Source organism: Tachypleus tridentatus, chromosome 2, assembly GCF_004210375.1.
Source record: "Tachypleus tridentatus isolate NWPU-2018 chromosome 2, ASM421037v1, whole genome shotgun sequence".
Lineage (NCBI taxonomy): Eukaryota > Metazoa > Arthropoda > Merostomata > Xiphosura > Limulidae > Tachypleus > Tachypleus tridentatus.
In genome coordinates, this window is record NC_134826.1 from 122,874,132 (window position 1) to 122,892,279 (window position 18,148).

At 33.1% G+C, this 18,148-nt stretch overlaps 1 protein-coding gene across 1 annotated transcript; it reads right to left on the minus strand.

The window, feature by feature from the left end:
• Positions 1 to 4,044: 4,044 nt before the first annotated feature.
• Positions 4,045 to 14,485, minus strand: LOC143245595 (uncharacterized). The gene is made up of 3 exons (XM_076491951.1): positions 14,159 to 14,485; positions 13,541 to 13,628; positions 4,045 to 4,142 (listed from the first exon to the last, which is right to left on the minus strand). The coding sequence occupies exons 1-3, from the start codon at positions 14,426 to 14,428 to the stop codon at positions 4,045 to 4,047; spliced, it is 456 nt and encodes a 151-aa protein (XP_076348066.1). The 5' UTR covers positions 14,429 to 14,485.
• Positions 14,486 to 18,148: the final 3,663 nt, after the last annotated feature.

Here is an 18,148-nt window from a genome sequence, read left to right on the forward strand (position 1 = left end):
CTATCGCAGATAGCCCTCGAGTAGCTTTGGGCGAAATTCAAAAACAAAACAAACTGAATTATCAAGGATATTTTAATTAAAGTTTCCTGATAAGTAATTCGGTTTTGGGCCGAAGTAAACGTGTACAGAATAACGAAATAGCACAGATGAAGTATCTTTATTTTATTTTCTATTATTGACTACATTTTTATGTAGGTCTTCAACAAATATAAACTATAATTCTTCATCAATGGCAAATGCTTATATTACTTACCTGTAATTGTCTAGGCAAAAAAAGAATGTTTTTACACACTTTTATAAAACTTACGAACCTAACCTTTTACTATTTCCATCTTTAAATACTACTTTCACTAAAATTATAGGTGTTAAGCACAACTCAGCCGTTGGGTAATTGAAATACGAAACTGATTGATTTATTTCTATATGTTATCAAATTAAAACATTCTTTAGTTTTATCTCCGTGACTAAGTCCTATCAAATCATTAGACTGGAATAGTGTCTCCTTAGCATGAGTGATTTAAGACAAAAACTTTTATCAAAAACGATAAGTTATATACCCTCCAGACTGAAATCTGTCTATGCTTTTTAAGCGTTTGCAGAACAGGTTTCTACAAATGTAAAGACAAAACGTCTAACAGGTCCTGAAGATAACATTTCAGAAAATATCACTCTAGATGTGTAACGTTACGTACACCCTTATGTAACACTATTCACCTGTCTTCCTTTCAAATTGGCACAGCGACTTAGATATTTGTTCTTTATAGTGAAACAATGCAATTGCATGTTATTTTCTAGCTTATTTCTGCAATGACACAAAAATAAAGAAAAAAGTTCAGCGTCACTATTTAAAGATAAGCGTCAATAAATGTTCGCAAAACTTTAAAGAAAATTAATTCAAAGACGAGAAACGCATGGAAACAGCTTCGTATTGGTTCACGCATTCATTAATATGTGCACAAAATAAAGACGCCCATGAACAAAATTTTGTTATTGATAAACTAAGGTTGTCAAGAAAATAGTGGCATGCAGTAATAAAATGTTTGTTTGTTTTTGAAACAGGAATAATGCATTTCTTCCTAATTATTTTCACTATTATTGAATATTTTGTTATTTAGTAGAGTCATTCTTCATCAATACTCAATTTACGTAGTTCTCACAACCCTAAGGACCTGCCACCTACTTACGAAATCGGAAAACTATATTACTAGCAATAAATTCTTTACAGTTTTGTTTGTAGAGCCATTTACAGCACGAAATAGAAAAATACATATTGCTTAGAAAATGAGTGGTTACAGAAAAATCATATATATATATATATATATAATTAACGAAAACTTGCTAGAGAAAAATGAAGAAAATTCATTAGTTATTACAGCTCATGCTCAAATCCGTTTTATTTTTTTGGAACTAAGGTGTTTAAAAATTGCTAAGCGGGAAGAAATGAAGTGATCAGAACGGTAGAGGCCTCCTCGCGAGACAAGTAATCAAAATTAATGGGAAAAAAGAAAACAAACGTAAAAGCTTCTAAGAACTTTTTAGTTAACAACAAAAGGTCGAACACTGTGGAAATTTGCTCTTATCATGACCGTTGATGTATAGAGATATGAAGCATACGTTACATACCAGGAGTGGCTGGATAAGAAACAAGGAGCGAGATAGTGTTTTGTGTTTCACAAATTCAATCCACATCAGAATGAATGATGGTCATCATCTACTGGAACGTGGCTGTTGTGTGTGTAAACTTATTACTTAGGTGGAACACCTTGGAACTATATTTTTGTAATCACACTTTATACACGCAATCACCGCTCCCCTTTATGTAAGATAGCCAGCTTCGATTTTATAACTACCTCTTTTGTATAAAAAACCATACATATTTAAGCGTATAGTTAAACAAATAAGTTTTGAGCGCTGGTTTCAGGAGCATGTATGTTTGAGTACTGTGATGTACATATTATTTTTATTAGACACAGAACTCATGCTGTGACTATTGTACTGACAATGTAAAAAGAAAGACACTTTGAACTAATGTATGTGTTGATATATAGATAAAATAAACTAATCGTTCAACTGAAATGAAACTTCTGTTGCCTTTCCTTATAATTATTTAAATTAGTGTATGTATGTATATATATATAGATAATATTTTTCATATGTGTAATAGAAATACGAGTACATTTCTCTGTATGATATTGTGTAGTATCGACTTAGAACTTTTTCTGAGTAAGCATGTGGAAAGGAGAGGGGTGGGTATTTGAGGGATCTAACAACCGTATCAGTTGGTGTTGTCAAGTGACACACAAGATACCTTATCTCGGTTCTGTTAAACCGCGAAATATATAGCTTCAAAACAAACATTGGACTCATCAATGGCTTTTCCTTGTTTCCGTGCTAAGAAGCAAATGAAAAAATAAAAGAGACAAACACAGCAGAGAAAAAAAGCAAAAACAAACACCTATATCGTCACAGACCTTGATTTTCCTTATTCTTAAATTCGCTATTTCTGAAATTTAAATTACTTAATATTTTTACAAAATGTGATTGGTCATAAATATTTAATATTAAAATCTTAAATAAAAACCAACATTTTACATTAGTTGTTCAACTGTCAGAATAAGCACTTGATTGTTACAGAATGTCATAATAGACTAGCTTTGTCTGGTGTGCCAAAACATAACAGACGACAATTCCGAACGAAGGACTTATATTAATTGTTTTATGTCGTACTTAGTAAAGAATGGACGTTATCTAAAAACTCCCAGGTGGGTTAAGGCGATGGAATTGTAGTCCGAGGGTCGCGGGTTCGAATCCCTGTCGCACCAAACACGCTCGACCTTTCAGCCGTGGGGGTGTCATAATGTTACGGCCAATCCCACTATTCGTTGGTGAAAGAGTTGGTGATGATGACTAGCTGCCTTCCCTCTAGTTTTACACTGCTAAATTAGGGACGGCTAGCGCAGATAGCCTTCGTGTGGATTTGCGCGAAATTAAAAAACAAACAATCTACAAACTCCCACTCCCATACATTCTTAGTGTTTGTTACTTTACCCGCTTGTTTAAACTTTTAATATTCATTTATCTCTCTTTATCTTTTTTTTTTTTTATGTATATAACATTCATTGGTATTTTTAAAAGACTGTTTTTTTTAGTAAAAAGCAAGGAATTTGATTGGAAGTTATTATTGTATAATTATACCCTACAAGGAAGTTCTGAAAGAAGTTTTTGGTTCCGCTAGGTCTTGATGTATATCGAAAATTATTTAAAACAGTGCACTTATCAAAACATTCATAGTTCCAGGTTATAATTTAGGTACAATCATACACGAACGAAATTTATATCAGTAAGTTATTATACATACTAAGATAAACAAAGCGATGTTATTCAATCATAGGATAAATCTAAGTTATATCAGTCAAGTTTTTGTTTGTTTGTTTCAGTACAAAGCTGCATTCACTTATCTGAGCTGTGTTTGTCGCGGGAAACGAACCTCAAACTCGAGCTTATCTTTGAGATTTTGAGGGATCTGGATTTTATAAACAATCCTAATACATCAATGAGCTTGTACCTTGTAAAATTTGTGTCTAGCCTTCTCTTATTAATAAAAAATATCAACATTTACTACAAAAAGCAATGAAATGTGACAACAATATGTATACAAATCTTGTGTATATATTAATTGGTTGTAATCACGATTGATTCGTTATAATAATTATTCTGTAGTCCTACGTAACGCAATTACGTTTCGTGTGTAAGTTGTTCTGAACTCAGTCTAAAGTTTTAATTGTTAAGTAGTTTTTTTAGAGTTTCTGTCTTTGTTCACTTTAGAATAAAGCCACATAAAGCTTCCTACTATTTCAACCACGGGTATTCGGATCCCAGATTTTAGCATTGTTATTCTGCAAGCTAACCGCTGTCCCTCGCGAAATAGTTGTTTATAATAAAGGTCGGGAGTGCCGTAGTAGTTAACATGCCTATGACTGTGAATCAGGGAATTCATGGTTTGCATCCCATTCTTACCAAAACTCAATCCTCAATCTGAAGTCTTTATGGGCACTCTGTGAGAGTGACGGTGAAATCCAGATATTCAAGACTCGTCCAGTAATCGCTAATCGGGTGCTCTGCTTGAAGATCTGCCTTCTGCTCTATCGGTTCAAAATTAAAGATGTTTATACAGTTGTATCCATTGTGCAGCGCATCCCACTGGCTCAGCGGTAACTCTGAATGCTTACAGTACTGAAAGTCGACAGCACACCAACATCTTTGTGTAGCTTTACGCGTAAAATGTGAAACAAGAAAGCGTTCAGAACGTATTCGATTTTTATTTCTGTTTATAAACAAACTTCAAAAAGTGTTTCAAACACTGATTCGTTGAATCTATCTTAATCTTACGTGTTTTGTTTTTCTTTTTACTTATGTCTTTGCTCTGTTTTCACCGCCTACCATTGCTCGGAAAAATATTGTTTTTGGACACTATTGAATGTTTATTAATGTATATCTTTAACTATACCTCACACTCTGGAAATCGAAAAGTGCCACATATATTAGGGTATATAAATAATGTATTTGAAAAATCCATTATAGCAAGTTAATTTTATCACACTATATGTTACATCAAACGATTGGTATTAACTTCTGATCAAAGCAAACTATTTACATAGATCACAACTAACCACTAATAAGCATAGTTACTTAAATATGATGTTTACGTGTATTATTTATACCGATTGGAATAAATTGTTCAATCGACTGGATATCTTCGTTTTTAACAATATTTAACTTAGATTATTGTAAATCCACAAATTAAACTAAAATTGCAGGATAAGCGATATAATAAAATAATAAATACAAAATTAAATAAAAAATAAAGTTAGCTATATTGAATATTCTAACCAGCACTGTTTGCCCCACTTGTTTAGACCTATGTCCAATTAAAAACTAACAAACTGTGATAAAGGTTATACTTAGCTAAATCAGCTAACTGTATTTAGATTAGTCCTAAATCCACAAGGTTAGCCGGTTTGGTTTTTCTTTTAAGAAAGCCACATAGGGCTATCTACTGTGTCCACCGAGGATAATCGAACCCCTGATTTTAGCGTTGTAATTCTTAAACTTACCGCTGTACCAGCGGAGGACCAAAGTAAGCTACCAATGTGCAAAAAATCTTTATAATATGAAAACTTAGTAATAATATTATTAATATCAAAAATTACTCGTAATAACCAATAATATTAATGAAAGTAACTAATTTACTGTTGTCGCTGGAAAACAAAATAAAGTGTACGTCCCTAGAATCTGTTAATAATGATTCGTGTGTAGGGAAATCAGAAGGGAAAAGGAAAGAGCTTGGAAACAGTGTTTTGTAAAATATTTTAATTTAAAAAACGTTTCAGGAAAATTTTGTAGCGTTAACAGTTGATAGCAAAGTCAGATCAGGTCATACCTTTATGTAATAGAGAAATATTGATACATACATATTAGTTAAAACCAACTGCCAATCAAGGTACCTCCAAGATTGTTGTCTATAATTATCTGCTTACATAAAAACATGGGAGAGGTATTTTAACAAAATGTTATCTTATTTTCTTGACATTTTCTTTATAGTAAAGTTATTTGAAACTATTATATCTTTTTGTATATGTAAATTGCTAAGTATTTCAGAAAATAATTTTTGTAACTTAGACTAGTGTTTTTACTAGATAACTTGATACGCCTAAATGTGATCCACTAGACTTCGATTTAAAATAAACATAAGAATCAAGCTTTACTAACATTTCAACTTCCTTATTCAGTAAAATTAATTTCAAACAACAAACAAAAATACTGATATTTGAAATTAAATTTGTCTTCATTCAAAGCTAAACGCAAATGATTATCGATGCTGTATCCTTCTCAGGAAGAAATCCCTGAATTTTAACATAAAAGTTCGAAACTCAACACTGAGTCACAAGAGAAATTCTAAAATTAAGACCATTACTTACATTTTATAAACTTATGAAATTCAAAATATCCGATTCATGTTTAATTTCTAGATTAGAATAGACGAGTAAAATAAGATGGGTTTTAAAATTTTGATTTTTTTTTAAGTACAAAGAAACAGCTTAACTGGCTGCTAATAAAGATAAGAGGGGATCTTCAATAGCCGCGATACTTGAAATTCTTTTAGGCAGGATTAGAGTAAATTAATCTATGAGACATTGGGTGTGATAAAATACTTCAATCAAAATGGTTTGATCTTCTGAGCTTTAATCTGCAATTATATCTAAAATCGGTCAAGAGATGACAGAGCTATGAGCTAAGAATTTGTACTTGCAGAAAAAAACAACTCAGAAACGTTCTATGAGCCGTTATGCCGCGGCTAAAAAAAATTAAGTGGTCGACATTTCAGCTAAGCGGTGTTCACTAGGACCTTGTGATTCTGTTGTTAGAAATTAATCATCACGTTTTGAGTACTAAACAAAATGGATCTAGAACGACTAAAGAAAATATAATTATTGTCACAATCAAATTTCAGCTTAAATCTTAAATAAGAACCGATGAAGCGGATGTGAATATATTATTTTCTAAATAACTACAAAGTTAGAATAAAAATGTGGTTGTATGAAGAAGGTACGAAAATCACACTACTTTCAAAACATCTAAAATCCAGGGTTCGATTTTGCTGTGGAGGACACAGCCCAGATAATCATTTGTGTAGCTTTGTTCCAACACAAACAATTTATCTTTATATATGTATATATGTTTTTCGGGTTTTAGAATAAATTAACTGTCATTTTAAAATACACAGAATTGTGCATCACAACCAGCATGATTTGTAGTTTAAAATTTACTTGAGCCCAGTGAACTTTAGAATATTAAGATATAAATAGTTTGCTGTATACCAAAAATTTAAACTTCAGGATAGAGCATGGATTAATTTTAACTTCTGATCAAAGCAAACTACCTACTTAGAGCAAAACAAAAATCAACGTGGTAATAAGTGCAGCTAATTAAATTTTTTCATATTTTTACTTATAAAGACGACAATGCATGTAATTTTGGACTTGAAATTACCTAATTTTATCAAACATTAGAAGTGATGTGAGCCAACAACTTCAGTACCGTGTCTTCCTTGGTTCGCTTCCCGTTACTACCTCGTTTCCTCAAAATATCGTGCCCCGCACCATAGGACTGTGGTTGCATTATCAGAGTGACGACCAAATACCACTTTTTAACCTAACTAGAGCTACCCTAAAGTTGGCGATAGGTGTTTTTGACTAACTACCTACTCTCTAGTCTATCACTTAAAAATTAGGGAAGGCTAGCACAGATATTTCTTGCGTAAGTCTGTGCAAAATTCAGCAAATAAGCCAACAAAATCTGAAATTGAAAACTATAATTACGATACCTCGTTAATAGAAAATGGCTCATGCCAACCGATATTCATAATTTTAAATGCATGAATTTTCTGTTCCAAATTAACATGACTTAATATGATTTTGGCTCGGCATGGCCAGGTTGGTTAAGGCGTTCGACTCGTAATCTGATGATCGCGAGTTCGAATCCTCATCGCACCAAACATGTTCGCCATTTCAGCCGTGAAGGCGTTATAATGTGACGGTTAATTCCACTATTCGTTGGTAAAAGAGTAGCTAAAAGTTGGTGATAGGTGATGATGATTAGCTGCCTTCTCTCTAGTTTTACACTGTTAAATGAGGGACAGCTATCGCAGATAGCCCTCGTGTAGCTTTGCGCGAAATTAAAAACAAAACAAACCAAACCAATATGATTTCAAAATTGTAAAATAAATTTACGACTTTAATTAGTTTTAATAAAGTAAGCAATAGTAAATTAAAACTCAAGAATTTCATGTGATATATGCTATTTTAAATTGTAAGAAAATAATCTAAGTCACTTCTTTTTTTTTTTAACAAAATATTACATGTATTTGAAGAAAAAGATCAAAGGTAACCTTATCTCCAGTTTCTAATATATGTGCCTCTAATATATTTATAAAAAATGGTTATATAAACTACATAAAATTGAGACAAATTATTTCTGGTTTTAAGGATGATCCCACTACACATCTAACTAAAGTATACGTTGTGCATATTGTTAGTAAATTTACCGTATATCACATTAATCTATAGAATCCTAAAGTAAACATAAGTGAATGCATGTTTTGTTTTTGATAATGTAGTGATATAATATCTCTTTCTTAGTGCTTGCAAAGTTTTCCATAGAGAATATATATATATATATATTAAGGTCGATGCAACCTCTTGGCTCATCCCATTTCTTTTTCCCTTTTTCTTTCCTTCAGCAACATTTCGTGCTCTAACAAGAACTATCTACTGATGGTTAAAAGGAAGCAGACTCATACATGCTCACGAACACAGCATAGTTTTAAATTGCCAACCGGTAATGCTGCTAGTTTGCATTGCTTATCGTTTCCTGTCTCTTAAGAACCGAAGCTAATGGAAAAGCTGTGTTGAAAATTACCCCCTGTCTCATCCGTTATAATATTATTGTGCTCTAATTATGTTATCTTCCCTTTTCTATGCAGAGAAGAATTTTCATAGTATCAGCCTCTTGTAGCGAGGATGAAGCCTGTTATTTATGAAAGCGATAAACGCCGTCTATTACATTAATCACAAGCGAATTTATTGACTCAATGCTTTCCTCGCGATGACGACTCTTTCGATTCCCTAACTTTTGGCGTGCATTTTTCTTAAAGATTTCATATTTTCAAAGTCATTGCGAATGAATGCTGTACTCCTGCGTTGTTTTTAATCAGTACCGTATAAGTATATATACACATAGACTGAGTGAGGCTGTGGAGAAATGGTATAGGCCTAATGGGACTCCAACACTATAGCTCTTTATACATAATGATTTAAAGTCGTGATTTAACATAGTTCCACTTTAGAATTACTCTGTAAAAGCTAAATAGCTAAGGCTATCTTGTGCTATGTAATAGCGTTACATTTCACAGCCACACACTGCATTGTCTGTTATGGCCTTTAGATGTAGTTTAATGTACTTTATTACGCTATATTAGGAAATTTCAACTCGCAATTTGTAAAGTAGAAATTAAAGAAATAATAATTTTCTATTTATTGGAGGAAAGTTACTGAATGCTTTGCAATTCTTGACTTAGATTGTAGCAAACAAATCAGTTTTTATTAATCCGTAAACGAACTGAAAAGTTCTGATTTTGGTTTAAAGTGGGTATCGAAGGACACAATAGTGTTTTTGTCGTATTAATTTGTACTTTTGGGCAAACTAATATTATCATTATTTACTAAAGTAGAAAATAAACGTGTTTTTTATAAGATTTTTCGTTTAATATTTCTGTATTTTGTAAATAAGACGTGGAAGACGTTTATATTTCAACAATATGTTTCTCAATTTACTGCCTTAAAATAAGTGTAAAGAATTTGTTTGAATAAGTACAATTACAAGTAAAATAAAAACTCAAAATATTTGTCTAGAATCTAGCATAAAAGTGTTTTGTTTTTTTTTAGACTTTCTTAGATATACTTAAAATCACTGAAAATTCTGAAATTCAAGCATCTGTGAAAGGTTTATGTTTATTCTATGGCTATAAAATATATATTGGTAAAATATATCTTAAGAAGTTGTAATACACGTCATCTATCTGCTAATGTACGTTTTTCTCAACATCTTGCATAATAAATTTGTAGTTGTTAAGAAGTTTTGCACGAAACTATGCAAGCGCGAGGTGTACAAGCCGCCCCAAGTTTACAACTCTTAAACTAGAGGGAAGGAAGTTTGGCAATAAAGTTAGAAAAAATAAATTTATTTTGTTCCATAGATAATAATAAAAACATTTTTATTTCAGTCAGCCTTTTATCTTATGCTCACATCCTTCTCACATTTTATTGAACATTTGTTCAACTATAAACTGAGTGCGCTGAAACAAACCCAGATACACGAATTTAGTCTTTTTGTCCTGTTATACCGAACAAAACACCTATATAGTTTAATGTTAGTTACTTACAAACCTGTGTCATGGCCAGGTGGTTAAGGCACTTGATTCGTTAGTCGAGGGTCGCGGGTTCGAATCTCCGTTACACCAAATATGCTCGCCCTTTCAGCTGTAGGGGCGTTATAACGTGAAGGCCGTTCCCACTATTCGTTGGTAAAAGAGTAGCCCACGTGTTGGTGGTGGGTGGTGATGACTAGCTACCTTCCTCCTAGTCTTACACTGCTAAATTAGGAACGGCTAGCGCAGATAGCCCTGGAGTATCTTCGCGGGAAATTCAAACCAAACTTATAAGATATGGATGACTTTAAGTAACTAACGACCTCTATGTTCGAATCAAAGTAGTTTCAAGAGAAAGGGAGGAGGTTGGGATATTAAGAAGTATTTAGGTAAGAGTTTTGTTTAACATCATTTTGTGATTAGTAAATAAAAGATTGGAGGTTGGGAATCTTGCAGAAATATAGGATGGTCTATTTTTGCCTTTTTTATTATCTCGTAATAAGATGAGTTTTGCATTGTAAAAATTTAGAATGATTTATTTCTACTTTAGTTAAGACTGTATCTAAATATTAAGGGTGAGTGCTTTCCTATAACTGGCTGCAGACAGCGAAAGGCTGTTGGAGTTGAGATGTTGTGGAGTCTAGCACACAACTTCTAGCTCTTAAATAACTTATTTTTTTTAGTTGCTTGCTAGTTTGACATTATCGTCAGTATCTTGTCTGATAGAAGGAATATCTCCCAAGAGTTCGTTTGCTATGGCCACATAAATCATTCATTATGAGTTTTAATGTTAACAACAATAGAGTCTCTTTGCAATGTGTTTGAATTATATAAATTTCTCATTATTTTTTCCGACGCTAATATAAAAAATCGCCTATTTATAATTAATGTATTTGATAGCTTTACAACTACAGAAGTTTCTCTTACTATTCAAGACTATTAAAAATATCCACAGAAGTACAAAAGTCTACGGTGTAGGTGGTGTCATATTTTACTGAGGTCCGGCATGACCAGTGTTAGAGCGCTCGACTCACAATCTGAGGGTCGCGGGATCAAATCGCTGTTACTCCAAATACGCTCGCCTTTTCGGCTGTGAGGACGCTATGATGTGACGGTCAATTATACTATTCGTCGGTAAAAGAGTAGCTCAAGAGTTGGTGGTGGGTGGTGATGACTACCTGCCTTCTCGCTAGTCTTACACTGTTAAATTTGGGACTGCTAGTGCAAATATCCCTTGCATAGCTTCGCACGAAATTAAAAAACAAACAAATATATTTTACTGCGTCCACCGTAGTTAGATGATTAGGACGTTTTATTCACAACCTGAGGATTACGGATTCGAATTCACGTTCCACAAAACAAGCTCGCCATTTCAGCCATAGGAGCGTTTTAATGTGTTGGTTATTCTTACTATTCGTTGATAAAAGGGAAGCCCAAGAGTTTACGGTGGGCGTTGACGGCTATCTGTTTATCCGCCGCAGTTAGCCCTCGTGTAGGTTTGCGCGAAATTCAAAAATTAAACCATATTTTACTGTTTTTATTTACGTTTTCGAGCCCAGCGTATTCAAGAGATTAGCGTGCGTCTAGAACCGAGGTTCCGTTCTTTATGTACCATTACTGATGAAAAGAAATAAATAAAATCGCGTTCAGCAGGATTTCATTAGAATGTATTTCGCACATCAACAGTGACTGGTGTAGAGTAGCTTCAACAAATAATAACAATAATTTACCTTTGCTGTAAAGCAACCTGAATTTTGAATTGTAATTGGAAAACTTTATAAAACTTTTTATGATTGTTTCTTTACTTGTTATATATTATTATTGTACAATGTATAACCGTAAAAGACATCGCAATATATTTTGTAGTGAAAAAACATAAAAATGCCTTCAACCTCAAGACGGGCACATTAAAACTATTATTTTTCTATTAAATTCATCTTATTTTCTACACGCCTGACAATGTTCTTAAATAAAGTTAAACGTAATTATTTTAGAAAGTGTCATTGATGAGAAAATTTTCATTCGTAACCTCAAAGAACTTCGTTTCAGAGGAAAACTAAAAGTTTTCGGCTGCTGAATATAAACATTCTGTAAGGGGGCGCTACGCAGTTTTTCGGAAAACAAGCAGAATATATACAAAATTCAAACAATGCAGTTAAAGCTTGCAAAAAAAAAACGTACTTACGTTATAAAATTATTCAGTTTATGTAAGTTTGGTTTATACAGTACATTAATTTTTTTTTCACATTCCTGAAATAATTTTGGATGGTTTCTATATTATTATTAATCAAGATTTTAACTACATCCAACAGTGTTTTTATATAACAAGAATAAGATAAAGTACCACTAATTTGGGGTTCAATCCTCGCGGAGGACGTAACACATATAACTCACTGTAAGATTTTTTTCGCTAAAACAAACAAAAATAACCTCCTATTAGCTATTATAAAAGACACTTTAATAAAATAAACTTACCAGTATACGTTAATATTGAGATATTTAATATTCATTATTAATAAATTTTTATTTGACATCTAAATAAGTGATGAATTAATACTTATAATACATGGGTATAGAAATATAAATCACGACACCACAGCATATTATTTTAGCAACAGTAAAATTAAGTTGACAGCTAGATTAATATAGACGTTAGCAATTTCCGCCTAACCGTACGAGAAGTAAGTGAAATTATTTAGGTGACCTGAATGCTTTTAACAATGCAAAAAAACAAACACTTTTTAACTCGGTAAACCAAAAAAAAGTTGTTTATATTCAATTTATTCAATTAAGCATAAAGCTAGTCAGTGATTTAGTCTATGCTCTGTTCACCACGGGTATTATTGAAATTCTGTTTCTAGCGTTATAAGTCCACAGACTTACCGCTGTGCCACTGGTGGGGGGGGGGGGTAAACTAACAAATAACAACAAGATATCTAATAAAAAAAACTGTTTTTATTAGTGTTTTTCATTTTGTGGCATTCTTACTAAAACATACAGACATAAAAGTTTAGAAAACATAAGTGTAATTAAATTATCTGTAAGCGGAAGTATATTTAATCAAAACTTAAAGTTGTTGTGTTTTTTTTTAAATACATACCTATACAGGGTAGCAATAGTACATAATGCAAATAAGGGATGTACTTATATCTAAACATCAGTTATACTTGTGTGACAAGAAATAATTATGATACTTCTTTTATGATACAATAAATTCTGCCATTTTGAGACAATATTCATTGTAGTTAATTATGCTTATTTAAAATAAGATCAGGTTTAAAAAATTACAGATTGTTATCTTTTATTAGCGAAAATAGTAGCTAATGATTTTTAAAACTGTTACTTAATTAAAGGTGAATTTTACAGAAAAAGAAAACTTTTCAGTCTAAAGAACAACTCATACTGATTAATTTTGCAGGTTCACATTTTTTATAAAAAATATGTGCTAATAAATGAAACAGAACATGGTGCAGAAAGAGCCCTTTCCGAGCGGCAATCCAAACATTTTAGTTTTTACGTTTGCCGCTAGGAAAAGTACTGTGACGTAATAGTTACCAAACGAACTGCCAACGCCAACGTACTGAATGTAAATAAACATGGCCAGTGCATACGGAGAAACATCAGCAGCACTTTCCTCTAAAAGCTGAAGATGTAAGATTATATATTAAAACAACATGTTTTAAGAAGTTTATGAGATTTACATTTAATATGACAATGTCAAAGTACTATATAATGATTAATTTTATTATGATGAGTTATGGAAATATGTTATGGGATTTATATTTGATTTTTTACAAGTCTACATTTTTTTTTAAATACATAACATGTACTTGATTACTTTAACATGTTCAAGACATAGTCTTATTTCAGTTTATCTTGAAATGTTAAATTTGAAAAATGGAATTCTTCAAAATTTTCCATATTTAAAAATGGTACAAAGCATTTACAGAATGATCTACCAGTTTTTAAACTTGGAATATACTCTATTTGGGATAGATTTGTCCACTGTCTAGACCAGGAAATCAAGGTTTCACTTACTTTCAAGTGTCACAAATGCAAAACACGCTCATGAATGTGAAATGTGTATGTCTAGTTACATTCTTCAAAAACTTGTACTTTTTAAATTATTATATTATACTAGTTACTGTTTATCGCTTTATACCGCACACATACCTTTAAGTTTGTTCTTTTCGTGATGGCAAGGGATGGCTTCAGAGGGGTGGAACCTGTACGCTGCAGGCTGAGATCAGTCCTCAGCTCTACACGAGGAAAGATGGTGGGGACGATCCTGTCTACTGCCGATGTTTTTTTCAGTCTCAACCTGCCTGGCTTGAAACCCACGGAATCCAAAACAGTGGGATCCGACACAAAACATGAACGTTCAAAGTGATCTTGACAAAGCTTTGCATGGTGTGGAGGTGTCCAGTTCTTCCTATTGACCATCCGCACCCACTGTTGCTACCTTTCCGGTTCCTTCTCCTTGCATGGAAACAAAAGAAGCTTTTGTCCGATGCCGAACCGTTTTTACAACCATAAGCAACGCAGTAAACCATGTTATCATAAAACAAACATAAAGTAGCAATATCAAGACAAAAAATAGTCTCACAAAGTATGTATCCGAAAAAGAGCACCGATAGATTTACATAAAACACCAGCACTGAAAGGAACGAAACGGTCGGCGCGCAACAAAGCGTGTTTGGCAACTATGACGTCATAGTTGTAAAAAGTCACGGAAACAGCCGAACGACCGAAAAGAACTTGAGTTCGAGGACCCGCATATTTTGTTTCATTTTTTACTCAAAAACTAAAGTGTTTAAAAATATGGCAACCACACAGAAATTATACCTAACCAAAGTACAGTTTATAAGGCAATTATTAAATTTATTGAAAATTCACCTTTAAAGTAAGAATCTACTATTTAACAACCATTTCGTAAAACTGACATCATAACTACAAACATTTTGGGAAATGAATATTTAATTTTGAAAGTCATTTGAAATTTTAAACGTCGTGTTATCGATACAGTAACGGATTTCGCGTATCTGTTATTGTAACTTGTAGTTGTTTGCTTGTTATTGCTATCTGAATTTTCATTAATAGAATATTCGATATTTAATAAATTATATTTATTATACTTTGACAAAATATAAACGTTTGTTTATTTATCACGCGATGACGCCACTGTATCGCTGTATTCGCTAAATGCCAGTTATTTATTTTATTGGAAAACAATACAATGATCCACCTGCACTCTTAATACTACATTTTAGTGCTTTGGTCCAGTAAACTCACCGTTGACTTGCTGATGGACAAAAATATATAAGTTATAACAAAGATTATTGGTAATTATTTAAGTTAACAAAAAATAAGGAAAAACAGTTCGTCATTGAAAGATGTCGTAAGCAGCTTGTCCGTTTAAATAATTGTAGATGTTTCTTATTGGTCAAATATTTTTATTTTTAGCACAAAATTTAAAATATAAACCATTAACTGATTCACTTACTCTCAAATTTATATATATGCACACGTAAAATTATAATCTAAAATCAAGTCATGTGGAATAAGTGAAATATCAACGCCGAAAATTTAAAACTTTAATATTGTATGTGTGTTGGGTCATGGGGCTTTCTACTGCGTCCACCGATGGTGATTGCACTCCCTGATGCTAGGGATATAAATCTGTGGACTTACTGCTGTCCCAGCGAGGAACTTATGGTAATATTTTTATTGGTTTGGTTTGAGTTTCGTGGATTACGAGTCGAGTGCCTTCACCACCTGGCCATGCCGGGCCAAAAAGTTTTGAGATACATTTCTATCAACAATTTATACGTCTTAAATATGATATATTTTTATTTCATTGTTTTTCCCTTTTCATTAATGAATGAAATTTACTCAAAAATAGTAAAGTAAATATTAAATAACATTTAAAATAACAATATTGGGGTACGGCATGGCCAAGTGGTTAAGGCACACGACTCGCTATCTGAAAGTCGCGGGTTAGAATACCCGTCGCACCACACATGCTCGCCTTTTCAGCCGTGGAGGCGCTATAAGGTGACAATCAATCCCACTCTTCGTTAGTAAAAGAGTAGCCCAAGAGGTGATAGCTTCACAGTCTGGCCAATTTAATATGGTGTAGTTATAGGTAGGCTGTGTCTAGAGTTTCAGCATATATTGGCCAATATGTCATAGTGTAATTATAGGTTGTTTGTGTCTAGAGTAGAAGCACGTATTGGTCAATGTGTAATTATAACTAGGATATGTCTACAGCAGAAGCATGTATTGGTCAATGTGTAATTATAACTAGGGTATGTCTACAGTAGAAGCATATTATTGGCAGTTTCGTACGGTGTAATTATAACTAGTTTGTATCTAGAGTAGAACTTATTCTGGCTAATTAGCTATTGTATAATTCAAGCTAGGCTGTATCTAGGGTAGAATCATAGTTTGGCTAACTTGCCTTGTTATAATTATAACTAGGCTACGTGTAGAGTAGAAACATATTTTGGCTAATTTGCCCTGGTATATTTAAAGTTAGGCTGTGTCTAGCGTAGAAACATATTCTGGCTAACTTGTCATGGTACAATTAAAGTTAGGCTGTGTCTAGCGTAGAAACATATTCTGGCTAACTTGTCATGGTACAATTAAAGTTAGGCTGTGTCTAGAGTAACAGCATATTCTGGCTAATTTGTCATGGTACAATTAAAGTTAGGCTGTGTCTAGCGTAGAAGCATATTCTGGCTAATTTGTCATGGTACAATTAAAGTTCGGCTGTGTCTAGCGTAGAAGCATATTCTGGCTAATTTGTCATGGTACAATTAAAGTTAGGTTGTGTCTAGCGTAGAAGCATATTCTGGCTAATTTGTCATGGTACAATTAAAGTTAGGTTGTGTCTAGAGTAACAGCATAACAGTTTTTCATTGTGTAATTCTAACTACTTTGGCGTTTGGATGACAAATTTAATGGCTTAAGTTAAAGTGATAAATGGCCGCTACCCACTTTAATGTTGAAAATGAGAAGAGCATTGATGAAAAGATGCGCATATCTAAAATATCGCTTATGTCGTTTGCGCAGGATAAGACTGTCACTGTTCAGAATTTAGAAGTATTACGTTGTATGCTTATAAAAAAAACCGTAAAACTTAATTTAGCTTTCACCCAAAGACTTTGTCTTCACTATTAAGATCCCTTAAGATATAGCATTTAGTACAGGATATAAGTTTGGTGAGGAAGTCTATGCCAGTGCATATGCTTAAAGAGCAGTAGATATCGATACTCGTAATATTTGAGATTTTTAAAAATAATAATAATAGCGATGGTTTCATTTATTGACTTTATAGACCAATTTTGTATAATTAGGGGAATTTGTAGAGTAAGACAATCAATCTCCCGAGTAGGAGATGTTTTACCTACTCACGTTTACCTCTAGATGGGATAGAGTGGTTCCTGCAATACCTATAATGTTTGTATTTGTGGCTTTATATAATTATTCGCGTTCATGTCTTTGAAAGTTAGCCATCCTCAATGTGGATTGTTTGTTTCTTTGAAGAATTTCATGCCAAGTTACACAAGGGCTATCTGCTTCAACCGGTTCTAATGTTGGAATGATAAATTGCAGGCTTTGTGTTTCAGCCGGTTCTAATGTCGAAATGATAAACTGCAGGCTATCTGCTTCAGCCAGTTCTAATATTGGAGTGATAGACTGCAGGCTATCTGCTTCAGCCAGTTCTAATATTGGAGTGATAGACTGCAGGCTATCTGCTTCAGCCGGTTCTAGTGCTGGAGTGATAGAGAAGGAAGACAACTTGGCAACACCATCTACGGCCCTCTTGAGATACTCTTTATTTAACAAAATCTACTGTCACATTATACACTCCCACAGCATGTTAGGCAATGGGTTTTGATCCCGCAACCTAGAGGTTGAAAGAAGAGCACCCTAACCTCTAGAAGCCATGTGGACTCTGACTGTTGGCATAAAGAAGTGTGACCATATTCAGTCAAATTTTGGAACAACGCTTCAACATAGAAATAACATTCGACATTAAAGGTATTTCAGAACTGATAATATACTCTTCTTTCTGCCTCTCCTATATTCGTATGACTAGCAAGTATGATAACAGTCACAAATGAGGCTTGTTTTCTTTTTTTTTACGCGTGATTCAGT

Excerpts from the sequence above, each read along its gene's own strand:
- LOC143245595 (XM_076491951.1), bottom strand. The coding sequence starts at position 14,428 with ATGGTCAATAGGAAGAACTGGACACCTCCACACCATGCAAAGCTTTGT. Across the intron at positions 13,629-14,158 it reads CGAAAAGAACAAACTTAAAG|CTTTTAGAGGAAAGTGCTGC; the intron begins GTATGTGTGCGG and ends TTACATCTTCAG. Across the intron at positions 4,143-13,540 it reads TGGCGTTGGCAGTTCGTTTG|AGCAGAAGGCAGATCTTCAA; the intron begins GTAACTATTACG and ends TTGAACCGATAG.